The 20,590-nt window shown below is 38.2% G+C and overlaps 1 protein-coding gene across 1 annotated transcript in view; it reads left to right on the forward strand.

Annotated features, from left to right (window-relative positions):
* Window positions 1–14,730: 14,730 nt before the first annotated feature.
* The window catches only part of ssbp4 (single stranded DNA binding protein 4), a 65,402-nt gene continuing 59,542 nt past the window's right edge, over window positions 14,731–20,590 (forward strand). The window contains exon 1 of the mRNA XM_079592428.1: window positions 14,731–14,913. Within this exon, the coding sequence (XP_079448554.1) occupies window positions 14,858–14,913 (56 nt within the window). The 5' untranslated portion in view covers window positions 14,731–14,857. The remainder of the gene's footprint in view (window positions 14,914–20,590) is intronic.

A 20,590-nucleotide genomic window follows, 5' to 3' on the forward strand; every position in this document is an offset into this window, starting at 1 on the left:
TCAACTTTAAACCAATCTTATTGTTAAAAACCTCATAAAATTACTTGTGGACTACCATCATCGGCCCAACGTTGTACGTTTTCCCGTAAAAAACTCTAAAAATTCTTAAAACAAGATAAATTGACTTGAGCAGCAACACTGCGTAAGCTATTAAGACCTTTTCATAGATTGTATCTTGAATATTTCGTCTTACTGCTTTTTCACTTGTTCTTAACTTATGCTAACACATTATTTCAACACTGTAGATTTTTCTGATACTTCAATTAGAAAAGTAGACAAAATACATGTTTTTATTTATTTATACAAATACCATTTTTTTAAAAACAATTTTTGGGGTGCTTGTAACATAATTGGACTTGTTAGCAAACATGCTAAAGCTAAATGCTGTATATCACTTAACTAAAAAACAGTTTAACTTGTAGCAAAAAATATTAATGTTCCATTTGAGACTATGCTACCATTCAAATTCTTAGCGGGAAGGGACATTCCAAATATGGACATGATATATAATATTATATGAATACAATATTCTTTTTCATTTTACTGTGCAAGAAACATGGTACATTTTAGATTCAAGAGATAATTCTGTCAATTTTTAGTAGTGCGCTAGCATACAAATGGCCTTCAAAGCTAATAGACATGAACTAAAAGCCACAAAACTCCCATTTTGATTTCAGCGGGTCTTTAAATGCTAAGATCTGTGTGAAAATGACATTCCGTGCCAGTGACAAGGATTTCTTATCCGTGTTTGGAGAAGCAGCTGTGAGGAATCAGCAATGCACCATTATGCTAGGACAGTCATTCTTGCGTTTAATGTCAAGCACAGCATCTTTGTGGTGGTGCATCATTGTAAAGTAGTGTGTGTGTGTGTGTGTGTGTGTGTGTGTGTGTGTGTGTGTGTGTGTGTGTGTGTGTGTGTGTGTGTGTGTGTGTGTGTGTGTGTGTGTGTGTGTGTGTGTGTGAGTGAGTGAGTGTGTGAGTGTGTGTGAGAGAGAGTAAGAGAGAGAGAGAGTAAGAGAGAGAGAGAGAGAGAGAGAGAGGGAGGGAGGGAGATATGCATAGTAATAGATGGTATTGCTGGTGTGCACACCATCTATCATTTCTGTCTGTGATTAATGAGTGTACAGCGAAGGACTGCAGAGGGAAAAAAAAAGGAAATAGATTAACACTGGCGCAATCTCGGTCAAGTGACCTAAAAACACTAAAGACCTCCCAGCAGTGGCATACTGAAGATTTTGGGGGCCCTCTGCAAACTATTACATGGGGCCCCGCTATGAGTAGTGGCATCAGCACGATGTTGGTATCCAAGAACCTCTAAATGCATAATAATACTTCATTTTAAAATACAAAAACAACGTAAAAACTAAACGTCCTCAAAATTCAAACAAATCTATCTAACTATCTATCTATCTATCTATCTATCTATCTATCTATCTATCTATCTATCTATCTATCTATCCATCCATCCATCCATCCATCCATCCATCCATCCATCCATCCATGTTTTCACACACTGATCTTTATTGTTTGGGTACTAAATTACATTTTTCTGAAATATGCATTTGTCATTATATAGATGGTAATTAAGGACTCTTTTTAGTAGAACTGACTTAATGTTTTCACTGGTATTATATTTACATTTAATATAACTCTAATAACATTATCCAATAACTTACAAAAATAAACTTATCACTGACTATACTGTATTTCATTAACATAAGCATTTTGGACTGTAAGAAGAATAAACCAGCCAATATTTTATCATCTGACAGAGATTAATTAAGACAAAGGAAAGATAAAGCAAGAGACAGACATCTGGTAAGGACGTAAGTAAGGCAGTTGACGACAAACAAAAGAGCCAATGTAAATAATGTAAATGGCCTTCTCTCACTGACCTGTCTGTGTGACTCAAGTCACTATTTATTATGTGTTTGAGGATTATGGGGGCTATGCTAATGAGTAGTCATGTGCATATATGTAGGTCACATCACCCACCCACTAACACCCTTCCAAACACAGACAGACAGACATTTTGACAAGCCAATCATTGGATTAATGATGACAGTCACATTCACACATAGACATCAAATGATAAACGCTAAACTAATAATTGGTTATGTTTGTAAAGGCACTGTTTTTTTATTCTTTAAAAAAAATCCACAACTCATACTTTATCTCTTATTTAGGTCTCACCAGCCCTAAGTTCAATTCAACACAAAATAAGACAAAAATAATGACTTATGGTTCGAATTAATAATGGTCAAATTAATAGAAAAAGTGATACAACTGATTCATAAGCGCTTGTGATTCAGTAAAAAGAACCAGCACATAAGAGTCTTTCATTTGGGAATCGGACTTCACTGGTCGAGCTGTATATTTTTTAATTAACTAAAAAGAATTGACTCATAAGAGTCAATTATAGACCGGGGTGCACATAACTTTTTTGGTCTCGTTCTCAAGGGATGCTGCTTGGTACTCACACTTTACGCGGCACACTTATCCTACAAGCTGCCTAAATGTAAAATAACACTATTTGTTCATTGTAGAAATTAAATAGGTTCATCGTTGTTAAAGCTGTGTTTTTAATTTTATTAACATATCATTAACATTAACATTAATGACACAGACAACAGCAGGAATGTTATGCTGCTGTCACTTTAAGACCGAATGCATGGACCGAATATACTGCCACACATCCGGTTTCTTTCTCAACTGTTCACTTATGACATAACCGAGAGAATACTTGCTGAAACGGGTATTTTGACATCATTTTGTGTGTATATGTCCGCTCAAGCGCAAGTAAACGCGAAAGAGGAATCAATTCGAGTCCCGATTGTCGCCTCTTCTTCCGCGTTTAAAATAGTTTAATCATTTGAATATGTAAATTGGCAAGACAAAACATGTCCAAAATGATAAACTTTCACTCTATGATGGTTAAACTGAGCAGTTAATCCGCGAATCACATGCGTGCTGATCCTTGTGGCCTGGTCCGAACGGATCACGGCTCAACTGTGCGATCCGTTGCACCCCTAATAATTAATAAACGCACTTATCATCACGATTGCTATCTTACCAGAGATGGAGAAAAATCCTACTCTAGGAAGTAAACGTGTTCCTGTCCCCAAAAATTTGTGTTGATTTAGTGTTGTTTACTATAGCTTTTGTAAGCTCTCGCTTGTATAAGGCTGTTCACCACACCTTAGGAAATTAACCATGTTTTTGTGATCGATTACTGTTTGTATAACCATAGTTTTCAGACAAATATCATGATTAAATGGTGGATAACATCATATCTATAAAGTATAAAAACATACCACTCTGAAACGTCCTGTGAAATCCTTGCTTTCAAAGTCCATGCATGAAACCCGTTCGGCACGATCCTCTTGTTCGTTAACATTGTCAGGGTCTGAATCGAGCTCGAATTGGTTTGAAATTGCTGCCATCATCCTTTATATTTACACTAGAGTAGAGCTTGCAGTTATGAAGGGGCGGGACTGCCAATCACAGCATATTTCGTATTTCAGAAGGCGGGGTTCATTGAAAATGACACATTCTAATGTAAAATATGTGAAAAATAATGAATTTTTTGAATAATCAAGCATTAAAGCATATTCTAGTACACCCCAAAAACAAAATCAAGACTTCGTAAAAGGGCATAATAGGACCCTCTTTAAATAAAACAAACTCAAGTAATCCAAAGGTAACAACAAAAGACTAGGAAAACAAACAAAGGAAGCACAGGAAACAGGTAACTGACAAATACAATCTAAAAGTCCATGAAAGTGAAACTAAACAGTTTGTGACAGAACGACCCCTCCTTGCTCCATGATGGATGGTTTAGGTTTAGGAAGAAGGGTGACGGTTCAGGAGGTGGACGTAGGACCAGCGAGTTGCTGGAAACCCATAGGGTGGAAGAGCAGATGGTGGAAGAAGTCAGGGAGGAGTTGATGGGAGGAACCAAGGAGGAGTTGGCTGTGGGAGGAGCCATGGAGGAGTTTATGGTGGTAGGATCCAGGGAGAAACGTACAGCTGATGAGATCCCAGAGCGACCCAGGAGACGGCCATGATGGAGGCGACCCACCGCGAGGTGATGCAGGGAGATGGTGAGGCCCAGCCGACGTCCAGGGACTGGGAGACCAAGGCGAAGTCCCGGCGACGAGTTGCCGAGATGCAGCCAAAGGCCGAAGAGCTGAAGCAACAACGGTGTGAGTGGGGACCCCGGTGAAGCCTGAGGGATTGAGATGTCCGACAGAGCCATAGGGGTGGAGGGATGGAGCGCAACAGACAGTTCGGAAGTCTGTGGTGATGGTGGAGTGATGATAGGGTCAGTTGTGCTGATTGGTCGATGGCCCGAGGTGAAACTGAGGGCTTCGAGGGACAAGGCGGAAGCAGTGCTGGAGACCGGAAGTCCCAAGGCGGATCAGGGCTGCATGGCTGGGCTGAAAGTGAAGCTGAGGGGTTGAAGGTAGCCGGTGGAGGGGGAGATGAGGGAATGGCTGGCTTCAGTGGAGCATGCAGGAGAGGAAAACTGGGTGAGGAAGCAGGCTCTCTGAAGGACAGGACTTGTGGTGACTAAGAACTCTCTGTGATGGACAGGACTGGTTTTGACAACGAACTAGGGCTGGGCAGGACCAGCGGCGATGATGAGGTGTTGAACATACAATAGTGCAGGAAGGGACCAGCGGCAGAGAAGGTTTGTGGGTGGGCAGAGTGGAAAGCACTACATCTGACTCCTAGGCTTTCCTCCTCATTTATCACCACCAATATTCCCACTGGCATGGATGTTGCGACAGGCTCACACACCTGGTCAGCCAGGACCTCAGGCTTTGCTTCTGGGATGGACTTGGCAACTGGCTCTGTTGTGGGCTTTGACTCAGGTTCGATGTGTGTGGCAGGTAATGGCTGGGGCTCTGGCTCCTAATCCGCGGTGGGCATGGGCGCTGGGTCTGGCTCTGGGCGGTGACCGGACACTGGAGGTGGGATTCTCTTCTTCTCAACCCACAGGGCGAAGCTGATGTACTCGGTTTCCCATCAGAGATGTGTCGATGGAGGGAATCTCCATATTAACTTGTTTGGTTGTTCTTGTAACTTTTAGATCCATAATGATGAAGAGAATGAGGAAAAACAAAACAAAGTATTTATTAAATAAAAACAAACTCAAGTAATCCAAATGTAAGAAGCAGGCAACATACAGCGTATAACAACGACAATACCGGACAACTGAAGTGAAACTGGTAACTGACGAATACAAACTAAAAGTCAATGAAAGTGAAACTAAAAACAGTTTGTGATAATATTGGGGCCTTTAGCAACCTCCTAGCAAATGCTAAAATCACCCTAGAAACTATATGGCAGTGCACTAAAACACTCACTTGTTTTGCACAAGCAAGCACCACTCACATTTTCTTCAGAAAATTTTAAAATGACGTTAATTGGTTGAACTCAAGTTTACCACTCATCTCCATCCCTATCAGAGCACAAGAATAATCTGCCCAACCACTTATTTTTTCCATTCTGAGCAGTGCACACCAGGCATGCCATGTCGAAACAGCTAGTCGTGCCCATGAACTATATTTATACACATTTTTCATTTTCTTGAGTATTGTCATCTGTCATCTGCTGGCGTAGGTGTTGGAGAAGAACTACTGTTTGCTTTCTGGAGCATTAGTCATTTTCAGAGAGCCAGGGGGCGGAACATAATGCTGCCCATCTACCGCCCAGCTCTGTTTTTCTCTTTCTCTCCCTCACTCTGTCCCTTTGTTGACCCCGGTGTTTTGCAGAAACACTGCATAGTCCTTTGCTAAGTTGAGATCTTTCCACAAGCATACAGCTGACAAAAGCATTATTTGGATGGGATTTGTTTCTCAGGTCTGCAAAAGAACATTTGCATGTCTTCTCCTCCATAAAAAAAAAAAGCTCATGCATTTCGGCGTCAATTAATTCAGTTGTGATGTAACTTCAATTTTATGGGAAACAACACACACACTGCAGTTTAGGTAGGTCTATAATATCTGAAGAAAGCAATCCGTTAGCATTCATTTTAATTGCAAATGAATGACATCAAACTGGCAGTGGTCAAAATATATATTTTCGCCAGTTGCTTCATGTAAACTTGTACAGTTGTATGTACAACATGAAGCTGGTGTTTGTCAAAAAACGGTATGGAATTCCGCAAATAATTTTATTTATTTAAAATGTAAGCAAAACATGCATTTCTGATTGGAATAATTATAAAATTATCCTGATTAGCACCTGTAAATACTGAAATACCATAAAGACTAAAACAATTACTGCCCAAATCAAAACCAAAAAAAAAAAAAAAAAAAAAAAATGTAACATTGCATTTGCTAAGTTCTACAAAACACAATCTTTGCATTAATGTTGGTTTTTTATGTTTCATATCAAACTTTGATACCATAAAAAATAAAATAAAATAAAATATTTTGTGATAAGCTTAAATCTTAAGTCTTAAATTATAAGAAGTGTAAACTATCAAATAAAAAAGTTATATATTTTCCTTACATTTTGAACATCTGTTGAAAAACAGGAAAAGTACTGGTCATTTCCTGCCAGGACATTTTCCTTTAAGATTTTGACTTTTCATTTAATACCTAAAACACAACAATGCAATGCATAATTTAAAATGTGGGGAAAATACCCATGTTTTATGGGAAATTCCTTCATAATAACACATATATTGGACACAGTATATTGGATATTTTTCACTGACTTTTTAGAGTACACAACTTAATCTCATTCATCTCAACCATTATCAAAAACATCAAACATTTCAGGCTAAACAGTACCTTTACAAATGTCACATAAATATCATATCTTTGAATGATTAATAGCATTCAGTTTCATAGTTTCACATCTTTTTCATGTCATAAAAAGTCTAAATATCTGATATTTTATAAGATTTACTGATCTTAACACTTTAATAATGGGTGTCCTCTCTGTGTCATAATTTCCTGTTTATGGTTGGCTGGCATGACAACAAAATGGCTTCCTACATGTTTGTTATTTGTTATTCTGAACTGCTGAGCTGCGTCCCTATTCGCCTACTTGTACTATGCCCTAAAAGTTTTGTGAAGAAAAAGTACTTACTTTTGAGTGTGTAGCAGAAGAGTAGGCAAGCTTTGGGACATACTATCACGTCATAAAATTGCGTCTTTAGCGGAGGCTCTGTCGCATAGTTATGCGCATCCTGTCAACGTAAAATTGCATGTCAATTATCTTGTCACAGTTAACATCCTCCATATTTCATTTAATTTGATTTCCTACAGTATTGGAGAGAAAAGAAGTGGCACGTTAATCTGCCATTAGTGGGTCTTTCATGCGGAAAACTCTCCTCATATTTTTGCATAATGAAGCATTAAAAAATTAATGGCTAAACATATCTTTATAATCATATCTTTATATCTTTATACAATTGTTGTTGCAGATTAAATATAACATGGATAACATTAAATAATTTTTTTAATAAGGTTAAATGTTAGTCACTCAAACCCCTTTATCTAAACCTCTCCACTCAACTGTCGGTCGCACACACCCGCCATGTTTGTAGTTTTTTTTAAACACTTTTTATTTGTATATGTAGTTCTGAACCGAATCCTCCTCCAAAGCGCAATGGGTTATGGGCAATATTAGCCTTTAGAGTGTGCACGGATCCACACTTCGAAATGCTAGTAGGCCATCTGGGGAATTTTGGCATACACTTTTCAACATACCGCTTTGGGACACACTTGTACGTTTACACGACAACGAAATGCTCAAAAACGGAGAAGTTTTTCCTTTGAGTTTTCCGCATACGACACCATTGTCAAAACGATCCCCATTCACACGGATCTGTAAAATGACTAAAAACGCTGTATTCTGCTGCCAGGCCATTAGATGGCGATGAAACACTATAGATTGAACACGTAATAGGCATGTGCATGACGTCATCGTATTCAGAGATTCGCGTTTTTGTGGTTTATAGACTGTTTTCAAAAACTTGCACTTTGAAACACGTTTTCAAAAGTTTGCGTTTTCAGGCACCCAAAACGCCGTTGTCGTGTAAATGAACGACCAAAACGCATAAAAAGTTTTACGGTTTTAGTTGAAAACTGTGTTGTGTAAACAGCCCCTAAATCTAATCTCACATACCATTTAGAATGGATAGGATGCAAATTGGGACGCAGGGCTGGTTAGCGTAGCCCAATTAGCTAGCAATAGCTAGCAATAGTAGATGCTGTAACTATAGCATTTGGCTCTAAAGAGCATCTTTCTCCATTGACAGCCATTCAAAATAGCTGTTTATTCCGACAAAATAAAAGTTGTTGCAAACAATATATGACTTATATATCATTATATTAGTATATGTTTACCAGTTTACCATTAGCCCAAATTATATATATGTATATGTGGTCACACTTTAGAAATGCACCACAGAGGTCTGAAACGGGTTGTAGCTCCATCCCTATCAGACCAGACTGTCTGATCCCTGATGTGACAGCCTCCATTACCCGTCTGCTTAAATCCCTTCCTACTCCATGTGCCCCCCCCCCCCCCCATCCCTCTAGGCACGGTGAGGTCAGGCAGCAGCATCGCTAGAGGGTTGTAAGCACACAGGATCATGGGATTGTTAGGGGGGTTCAGACTTAACACACGTCTGTGTGGGCAAGCAGGATTGGCAAGCGCGCACACGTGGGTGGTTCTGTGCGAGACAGTAAGAGGGAGCTGGAGAAGAAAGGAGAGAGAGAAATAATGGGAACCATTCAGATTTTTTTTGCACCAGTGAACAGTGAATACTGGGAGGTCTCATACCGGAGATGATGTACATCACTCTGTTGTGTTTTGTGATGTCATAATACTTGGCCTTGAGTCAATAACATGTCAGTTAGCTTTCATTCAGTTCCTATCCACTGTGTCCAACACTGTTTTTTGGCACTGCTTGGGTTGAATCTCACGAAATATGTCACAAACACGTCCAGGTCATATTTCACCTCAAAATCAAAACTAATTAATATGAATATCTTCATTTGATTAACATTTGCCCACCCAAATTCTCACTACTGTTATGCAAAAATATGTTTAATACATGCATTAAAAAGCTAGCTAGTATTATATATATATATATATATATATATATATATATATATATATATATATATATATATATATATATATATAAAGAATGTCTTAAATTATCTTTAATGGCTTTTCTGAGGAAATTTTTATTAAATGCTCTAATCCAATTAATTTATTCGCATATCTTGTAATTAATTTGATTAACATTTCCACTCCACAAATTTTCATTACCGTAATGCAAATAGATAAATTAAATATTAGGCCTGTCAATTTAACATGTTAAATTAGTGTGATTAATTATTTAGAGAAAATTATTAGGGTATTATTACAAATATATATTAAATGTCTTAAATTATCTTTTTTGGATTTTCTGAGCAAACATTGATTATGTGTACACTAATCTATTTAATTATTATGCATATTTTATAAGTAGCCTAATTTAATTCAATAGAAATACATTTTTCAAAATTGACTAACAGTGCTTTATTAATTTAGCTTGAAGATGCCTATTTGTAGGAACATTAAGATTTTTGTATGGTGACAAAGTGACAATTAAACACATTTCCCGCTATAAATGTCAAAGAAACCTTAGTGTTACTACGGTAATGCAATTTAAAATATATATATATATACAGTATAATAAATTACAGTAATGTGAATAACAAGAAAATTGTGAATTTAAAAAAATAAAAAAATAAGTAAACCTGAAAACATTATGGTAATGAGGAATTGGGGCAGAAAATATGCTTAATTCTCATACAAAAATTACGCCTTCATGTTTTTTCTTTTGATTTCTGGGAGAAATGTGACCACAGTATGTTTTTTGTGAGATTCACTCACTCACTTTTCAGGAGACAAGTGAAACCCATCCATTTCTCTTTTAATTTTTTATTTCTTTCACACACATGCTCACCCACACATCCAGTGTGCTGTTACGGGACCGTACATCAGCTCACACACACACACACACACACACACACACACACACACACACACACACACACACACACGTGATTCTGCTGCGTTCGAGCTCGGCTCTTAAAGGGAAAGGCCCGTGCAGATGCGGCTTGTTAGCATGGTGACGGAGGCACTCCATCAGAACCGCAAGAACACAACTGGCAAACAACAAGATTGTGGCTTCCACTGCTAAATCTGGCTGAGAAAAGTATAACCTGCACTGAATCTAACTAGAAAGATCCTTAGCAATATTCATTCATACAAATTGTTTACCAAGACGTGTTGAATATGGACATTTTCAGTACCTTTATAAGAATATTTTGTGCAAAATTTCATGACAATTAAGCACATAAAATTATATTAAGCATTTCAATTTGACACTAAATTAATGTTCCACTACCTTCAAAAGTTTGAGGTTGGTAAGATTTTGTGATGTTTTTGAAAGAAGTCTCTTATGCTCACAGAGCCTGCATTTATTTAGTAAAAACAGCAATATTGTGAAATATTATTACTGTTTTCTATGTATGTTAGATGTCATTTATTCCTGTTATGGTAAAGCTGATTTTTCAGTGTCTGTGTTTTTCAATTTTCAGTGCTGAATATAAGTATTAGTTTCTTTTAAATAAATCTTACTGAACTTAAACCTTTAAAAGGTAATATATTCAATATTATAAAATTACAAATTAAAACGTTTTATAAAACTTTATTTTATTAAATAATTTGTCCGTTTTTTTTAAATCATAAAATAATTGTAAAATTGCATTTTGAAATCTGTGCGTTACATAAAGTAAAGTCGTTTCTTGCCTTGCCACAGTAACAAACAACAGTAACTCTGTCACCCTGGGCTATTGGCCGAATCCCTGCATTTAGTCGGATGGTCTCTCTTAAAGATCCCTTTTTAAGCGTCTTATTCCACAGCAATAAATATGGTCTGTCAGACTTCTAAGGGCCCGAGTGAAGAAGTGTGAAAGATCAGAGGGTTTGCGTGAGTCAGGGTTGAGTCACAGGAGTGGTCAGTTCTGTGGGTGTTTTGGGTTGTCTTTCCTCTCTGGGGGCCTCACACAGACTGCAGCGCTATGCCAGTCTTGACATTCTCCTGGGTCTCCTGTTCTGGTCTAAGATCAGCTATAGTTTTGACTATTTTGGTTTTGATCTACCAGAAGAGGGGTCGAATATTATTAGATTTGCCTATTATTTCCACAGCTTGATTTCTTAGTTAAATTACACTCAAAAGTGATAAAAAATCTAATGTTTTGACAAATATGTGTTTTGATTTGCTCCCAGGGGATGCTACAATGCTATAACGCTATCTCATGACCATTTCTTACGAATTCGTACGTGTGAAAAATAAAAGTGGCTAATTCGTACGAATTCTTACGACCTCACTTGTACGAATTCGTACAATTTGTCTAAACCCACGTGATGGGTAGGTTTAGGGGCGGGGGTCAGGTGTAGGTCATTTGTACGAATTCATACGAATTGGGCAACTTGTAAATTATGTACGATTTAGCAAAAATCTTACTAATTCGTACGAGTGATGTCGTATGAATTCGTACGAATTAGCCACCTCGTAAAATTCGTACGAATTGCCGTGAGATCGAGTTGGATGCTATTGTATATTAAAGTGCCCCATTATGCTTTTTCGAATATTACCTTTCATGCAATGCAGCTGTTTGTGAAGGTAACAGGTCTGTAAAAGTTTAAAAGATCAAAGTGCACGACAAATAAAGTTATTGTCTCCTAAAATAAATAATCGATTCTGAACTGCAGAAATTAATCGTCAGCAATTCCAGTCTCACTTCCTGTTACAAACTTGCGTAACATTGTAACAAATTTGCATAATGCCAGCCTATGCTCTTCACTGGCTCTCTGCGATCAACGTCTACTTTGACCCTCAAACAATGTAGTTGTAGCTGAGACTGGAAGAGTTTGGTTTGTGTTGTGGACATGTCGAGATGACGCTGTTTTCAGCCCTGCGAATTTACTTTACACGCACTTACAAAGAATGAGGATTAGCGCTGGATTGATATTGAAAAAACGAGTCCACCATTACTGTTCATATCGTGTTAACAACCGCTGAGAAAGCCTCTGGAGCTGAAATTCAGATATGGTAATAGCCAGACGGGGCCATCTGACCAATCAGAACAGAGTGGGCCATCTGACCAATCAGAACAGAGTGGGCCATCTGACCAATCAGAACAGATTATACCAATTACAACAGACTGGACCATTTGACCAATCAGAGCAAAGTAGACCAATCACAACAGACTGGACTATATATATATATATATATTTTTTTTTTTTTATATGTTCCTTGAGGTTCACTTATATGCGGAAAAACTATTATTTTCAACCTTTATTCTGACCCTCTGCGTGAAATGATCCGTTTTTAAGGTGCGGCTCCTTTAAGGCTTGCTTCATCAGTTGGCTGCTTCATCTTTCAACAAAATTTCTTTGCAAAACTCTCCATTACACTATGCCTTGTTTACAAAACAAGACACTACAGTAGTCTCTGCCGCGAGATGTTCCATAGCCTCATGGAAATCAAGTCTTCGGATGTGTCGATTCTCATTTAGTATTATAATTTGAATATTTACAGTTAAATTTAAAAAATGGCGAAACCTCAGCTATCACGGACACCAAATGATAGTGACAGAATATAATCATACTTTATGCCTTGGTTCACCCGCTGATGTCATTACCCCAAGCATGCTCCTTCAGCAAATGAGACTTTATGAAGATGATAAAACAGAGAGGCATAACTTTCAGATGATGCATTTCATTCTTATTTGCTTATTTGCTTTTTATTGAAAATGATTCACCAGTTGAGTTGGCCACAATATCCTATGTATGCTCCTAAAATGTACAATATGCAGGATGTGCGAGCATTCAAACACACCTGCATTTTGACTCTTTCCATATGTTTGTAACCATTAAGCTTTATTATGAGTCCCAGAGCTAATTCTTAGGATGATACATAGTCTTGCTCCTCAATTCCATATATTTTCCCCCTAAACCCCAAAATATACACAGTTTTTTTGTGTACGCTAGGGTATGTATACAGTGCATGTGATGTACATTTCATATTCGTATGGCGTAAGCGTAGCATAAGTTTAGGTGACAAATGACGAACGCAGAAACTCAGAGGATAGAGCAAAACAAAATGCCGGTCACGAATCAGAAGTCTAAAACAAGAAGTTTTAAAGCTACACTGTGTAAGATTTTCTCCCATCTAGTGGTTGAAATTGTATATGACTACCAACTGAATATTACTTTCTAGCCCCTCCCATTCCGAGGGCGTTTTAACTCCTACGGTGACCGTATTATTTCAAATCTGCCGGCAGTCGCGAGTAATTCCCCCCCCCCGCATTCGTCACGGTGCCACTGAGTGTAAAAACGCAAAAGGCGAAGCTTGAATTTCCAGGTATGTCCCTCTTTGGCTAATGTATTTTCAAGATGGAGGCGCAACATGGCTGCCGCCATTCGAGCAAATCGCTCGTATGTATTCTGAATGGCAGATTCTACGCTTAGGAGAATACTTGATTAGTTGGTGGAAGTAATTATACATTAATGAGCACATATCATTTTGAAAGAACAAAGTGTTTTTTTTGCTAAGAATCAACTTAAAAAATGATGTAGCACAATGTAGCTTTAAAGAACATTTTTGGACGAGTTTGATATAAGAGAAGAGAAGCTAGTAACGTCCATACGTCGGGTCAGAGGTCACTCTTCTGCCGGAACTCGACTCTCTCATGAACGTGCATGCATTCGTTGACAGAAGCCAGAGATTATAATATAGATCTTTTTCAAAAGGCATTTATTAATGCACTGGAGTATGGATTAGACTGCTTTAATGATGGATGGATGCAGTTTTGGGGGCTTCAAAAACTCGGGCACTATTCAATGCCATTATAAAGCTTGGAAGAGCCAGGATATTATTTAACTCCAATTGTGTTCGGCTGAAAGAAGAAAGTCAACCTAGGATGGCTTGAGGGTGAGTAAATTATGGGATAATTTTCATTTTAGGGTGAACTATTCCTTTAAGGCGGTCCTGCCAAGTTTTCCCGCCCACGTGCCAAAAAACGTCACCAGAGAAGAGATGTTGAGGCAAAAGGAAGTTAATTTAATTAAAGATCATAAACAAATGAATTAAACAAAATAATGTACACGGATAAATACTTCAGACTGATGTAGCCTATTTCATGGTGACTTTAAATATTATGTGTCGTCATTTGTAGATCACACCTACAAACACAATCCAAAACCAACCACAGAATGGATATCAGATAGCGAGGAATGTTAGTCATCTTTAATATTTCAAACAGCATTATATCTCAAATTGTCAAGCAAACCTTAAGTTAAAATAATGGACATAACAATGCCTCAGATTCCCAATCTTGGAACACAAGCGTAAATTCTTACTTTCAAAACCTCAAAGTCATACACGAAGGCCCGAGGCAATGTTAGCGTCTTTTCCATTTCAAGCCCCTGTGCCAAGTAAACACGGGAAGAGTGTGCGTTCCCCTTTAAGAGGCCCCCACCTCTCCTGGCGCAGCGGGAGGCAGAACACATTCCTGGAACAGCGCGCGAGAGAGAAAAAAATCACCAGCGACCTGTTTCAAGTCCCCCCAATAGAAACTGTGCCTGATTTGTGGCCAATGTTGGAGATGTAAAAAAAAAAAAAAAAAAAAAAGGGAGAGAAGAGGAGGAGGAGGAGGTGGGGGAGAGGGAAAACACTAAAGGGGGTAGCTATGGAGATAGAACGTTTTCCTGGCTGCTTTCTTTGACAGGTGTTGAGTGGGGTAAAAGTCTTAAAACAGAATCCAGCATGTACGCCAAAGGTAAAGGAGCTGTCGTCCCTTCTGATAGTCAAGCGAGAGAAAAGTAAGTGAATTGCGCGCGCTTTAAAGAGTCGCTTTGCTTATTGCGGACTCGGAACTTTCTAAACTGTGCGTACTATTGTTTGTAGGTGTATTTAGTGTGAATTTGCGCTCTGGAGTGATATTCACTGGATCTTTCTAACTTTATAGCCGGTTGTGGCACTTTAATGGTTTTTGGTGTCCATGCATTTCGATATTATTTAAGTTTGGGTGCGCACGTGAACGCTTGAACTGTCCAATGCATCCAATCTGAGTGATGTTGCATGCTTCCATCTCTCATTTTGTGGCTTGTGCATCTTTTGCATCAACATTAGTTGCCGTGCATCTGTTGTTTATGAGTTAAATTGGTGGTTAAATACATCCGAGTCTTTTTCTCGTGCATTTCAGACAAAGTTTTGGAGATGTATAGTAACGTTACGCGATCGTGTTTGGTCTGAACTCAATGTTATTTTTTTTATCTCATCATGTTTTCCTTTGCGTTTTAAAGCCTACTGATAAGATATTTTAGCAATTCTAACATTTGTTTTGCTACAAGTAACACAGATGCGTGCATATCCCCCTGATTATTTTGTAATATTTAGTGTTTTGTTGAAGGGTAAAACACCGGCTGTTTATGAAAACTCGTGTTGCTTCAAGTTTTGGTGACTTTTCCACACTGCATAGTGTGATATTTTATGGCACTACATCACCATGTGATCTTTCCACTGTTGTGTACAATCTGTTGCCATAGAAACAACCTTACAAACCTTAAATGTAGTAAAGTCTTGTAAAAGTGACCTATAATATTCATAAATCTGTCATATGGGGGTCATAGGCTACTGTGTCAGACTTGGAGACTGCAATAGTATGTGAGGAGTCTGAGATGATTTTCAGCTGTTGTGGATATAACACACTTAAGGGAATATTATAAGGTTAAACTGCATGAACGGACTGTGAATATGATGTATAGGAGATCGCATCCTTTTGTCAAGGCGAGAGAAGTTGCTAACAATACCATCTTTGTATGGAAATTCTGAAGGAAAGTGTAATTGGTGAGGTTTTTCAAACCTGGCTGGAGTCATTTCATCATTCAGATGTTGCTTTTCACTTTAAGAATACTAATTTCAATGTTTTGTTGTAGTTTTTGCGTGAAAAGCTTCCCAAAAGTTTGCGTTTTCCCTTACTGAGTCCTTTGCAATGTGTTAGCCTATCTTTCCAAGAAACTTTCACTTATCCTGACATTTTCATTTCGTCTCTTATAATAATAATTCATGTAAAGTTGTATGGGTCCATCATTCAGGTTTAGTGCGAGGATGTGGACGGCTCCTCAAGTGTTGGTGCCACGGGCACTGTATTAAAACTGCAGGTTACTTTTTCTCGTGTTGTATTAAAATATGTGGTGTTGTGACCCACACAGGTTTGTTTCGTCAAATTTGTCGGCACAATTCAAGCAAAGGTGCTATTAACCTCAAGGAACTGGTTTCATAGTCAGCTTAGGTTTTTAAGATGAAGTTTAAACGTCATCCTCTGGCATCCATGGCAAGTTTGCGTGAAAAAGTGCGCTACGAGGGCTCTACGAATCAGCAATGTCAAGTTTATTGCCTCATTCTTGACTTTAATTAGTTTTAAACCGATGTCCATGCTCTGGTTCATCAAAGTTTAGTGTGTGCACGGCTCAGGTCCACAGGTTTCGGAAGATTCGATCAGATTTCACAAATTAGCTGGAATGCCACGAGAAAATTGTGCATTGTGTTTTCTGGAGTGGAAATTAATGAAAACAGATTCTGGTCTGGGTCTCCATCTCTTATTTTCCCCCCAACATCTTGAGCACTTCTCTGGGTTCCCTGAGTTTATTGGTGTGTCTAAGAGGCAGCGAGTAGGTCTGAATGCATGGTTTTGATTTCATCCAGATGGTTCAGCCCCCTTCATAGAGGTGTTTTCAGCTACATATAAAGGGAATCAGGCATGCACACAGAAACAGGACGTTGTTCTTATGAAGAGCGTCTGATTTGCTCTGTTTTGGATAAACGTTGCTCTCAGACATAGATGAGAATCAATTAATTTTCCATCTTGGATAGCTGGATGTATGGCTTTTCAAGTTTACTTTGAAGAGAGATGTTCTCTGTAATTATTTCGGGGCATATTTAATGATCGCTCTCAGTTGTAACGCGGAAATGTCTGTTTTGTGCGTGCGTGTTTGGGAAATCTTTTCTAAAAGATCGGTCCGCTTTCATCAGAATAATCGAGATGGATTGCCTCATGAAAGTTTATCAACATTTTTTATTTAGCGCTATTGCTTTAATGAATTTTTCCGTCAATCTTTGGTTCTGAATGAAGGATCAGCCAAGTTGTGTCACAAAGTACAAGGATGTGGAACCAGGCCACACCAACAATATTATGACAGCAGTTTTCATGATGTCAATGGAACAACCAGGCTACTTGTGATTGGTTTGCTAACCATTTATGTGGTAAAATTGAGTTTTCAGTTGCATCTAAGCTAGCATGTTGTCATGTGACCTGCACTTAGTATGGTCAGAATCAAAACAGTATTATTATCGGTATCTGCAGATTGTATATTTTACATTACCTTTTGCCATAATCTAACTTTCACTTAAAGTTTATCTTTAAAAACAATAATTTAATACCAATGCAAATTTTCATCATCATAATGTTGTGATGCCTAAAGTAACTTAAAATCAGTAAAATCATTGTTTAGTGAGTGTTCATTTCATTAACGAAAAATGGTTGTCAGTCAACAACCTTTTTTCCATGACTAAGACAAGTAGATGACGAGACGACACCGAGGTCATTAAACGATAACTGTGATTATTATATAATATATTAACATGCTATGTCATTGACGAAAAAAAGACTAGACTAGAAATACTAAAATGACCAAAATCTCTCTTTATTTTGGACGAAAAAAGGAGACAAAATATTACAGACTGCTGTACTACAAACGTTCATGTTTGCGGTTGCCAGATGTCACAAACTTAAAGCTGATTCCTGAACATGGGAAATCGCACACAATCTCACATAGTCAAATTCGACTTTAGAGTAAACAAACATGGCGGACGATGGGCTAAAAGAAATGGTGATAATAGTGTTTGGACTGCTTTTTACGAAAAAAAAGAAGAATTTGGTCGTGTTATGCTTGCTTTCTGATTGGGTATCGTTTTGATCCACGTGACAAACTACAGAGTGCGTTTGTTGTACTTGGGGTTACCCTCGCATATCAGGATTTCTGATCCTAAATATTCAACTTGTTGGATATTTACGATTTTGAGATCGGTGCTCCGACGTTCTTCCGAGTCACTCTTAACACACATCACACCACGGGAAAATCTGATAAGATAATGTGTAGAACAATCGTGACTTTACCTAGGATTGTCAGAAGGGGAGAATTGTGCCCAAAAACAGCCCGATTATCTTCTAGTGGGTGGGTGCATTAAAAGGATACATTTTTTGCCTGGTGTTTTACTTTGCAATCTGGCAACCATGCGCTTCCTACACTGCGGAAGAAACACTGATGATCTGAAAACACTGGAAATATTCTTCGTAAATACGTCTCTGTTTTCTGTCACGCTTGCGCTGTTCGCTGCGACTAAATCTGCGATCAAACCTCATCCGTGACGAACTGTAATAAATTCAAACATGAATCTCGACTATATTGTTCGCTATTGTGATCGCTGAATAAATGCACTTAATGAATTAATAAATGTTGGTGTTACAATATGAAGTCTTTTATGCTGTTGTTCTAATAAATAAAAACATTGTCATTTGGAATTATTAGAAATACTATTAGGTATTTCACTGTTTTAATATTTAGGATTAATAACCTATAATGAATCAGGAGACTGAGGTAAAATAAACTGTGTATGGGTTGACGACGTTCTCTTGATTTCTGCTTCTAAATGAAAGTGCAATAATTCTGATGAAATGTAAAAATAAATTTCTCCAAATGACAACAATCATTACAATTATAACTTTGAGCAAAATGATCATGATTATCAATTTAATCGTCAATAACCAATAAATAACTATCAGTTTATTATTGGAATCGGCCAGAACTTTAAATGTGCATTCTTAAAAAACTGAAATTGTGCAAATTAATGCAAATGCCAACAAGGATGAGTTGTTTGTGGTTTGGAAACAATTTCCACTTAGAAATGTCTAGTAAATTTCAGAATTAATAACAAAGAGACAGCAAGTGACACATTAAATTAGAAAAAAGGATTTTCTAATTTCTAGTAAAACATAGTCTGATAATCTTTGTTTTATTCTCAAAAAAACCTACACCAGGTACTGGTTTGCTTTTGTCACATTTGGGTTCTGAAACAAAACTATAGACCCCCTGGTGCATGATATACCTTAACTTCACTTAAAAACTTCAGCCAACTTTCTAGCTCTCCTCACATGCTCTTCGCCTTCACTCCAGACCCTGCTGCTGAATTATTGAAATGGAGACAGCAAAGTTCATTTGTTAACTGTCTGCGCTTAAGCTAGCTAAACTTGGCTCTGCCTCTTTTATGTATAAACGGAGTCTTGACTGGGAGCCTCGGGCGAGATGTCAAGATGTGTTCTCAGGTTAAGTCAGGAGAGCTCATCATGATGAGACCGGACACACAGCCAGCCGCCACGCCTGAATGGCAGAGCAAAAGCAGAACCTCGTCAGATATTCCTGTCCATCATCGCCGTATCGGCATCCATGCAGACGTCCGTGCGCCGCTGTCAAGGTCTAAATTATCCCTGCTGCGCGCCTCTCAGAAGCAGGCGTGTGAAAACGATAGCTTTCGACCGGTCTTATGGAGTCATTAATCTAAATATTAAGTCAATAGGTCCGCCTTCCTATTGCACCCCGAGCTGTTGTATTGCATGAGGATTAGTCGAGCGCACACTGAGCATCTCAGCCTGTTGATCCTCCACCTGCGGTCTCGCCATTAGTCGAAATAACGATATGTTCATCTGACAGTATGACAAAAAGCGCTCCCTAAAGCCCACTGTAGATGAAGTCCTTCACTATAATGCCTCAGGCCAAGAGCAGGAACTCATCTTCAACCTGCAGAAGATCCTCAGATTATCTAGAGTTTACAATGAAAATTTCATCCAGCCACTTGTGGGAATCTCTGTTTGATCCATCTCAACGCCAGCTGGGTTCAATTGAGCAGACTTGTGCTGTCCGGTACATGACTCTGACTAAAGGTCCAGTGGGATGCCTGAACGACGACTAGTTGACTAGTTTTAACCAGTGTTGTGTTCTAAGGCTACATGTACATTTAAAGGGATAGTCAACATTTACTCACCCTCATGTTCCAAAAGAAGATATTTTGAATAATGTTGGTATCCAGACAGTTGACGACACCCATTGACTTCCTTTAGTATATATTTTTAGTATTATTTCCTACTATGGAAGTCAACGCCTATTGTCAACTTTCTGGTTACCAACATTCTTTAAAAAATCTTTTGTGTTCAACAGAAGAGAGAAGCTCATTGAATATAAGTAAGTAATAATAAAAAAAAAAGTTGGGTGAACTTTCCCTTTAATCCGGATACATTCAAAAATGGCGTTTTCGTTTCAAAACACTCTGTCCATACTAGTATTTTCTATAAGTTTCTTACTCGTAACTATAAGTTTCTCATCCACACCGACACGTCGGAAAATGCTAAAATCATCTTACTGCGCTGCGTAAAATGTAATAAAA

This window comes from Phoxinus phoxinus (genome assembly GCF_949152265.1).
Source record: "Phoxinus phoxinus genome assembly, chromosome: 20".
NCBI lineage: Eukaryota > Metazoa > Chordata > Actinopteri > Cypriniformes > Leuciscidae > Phoxinus > Phoxinus phoxinus.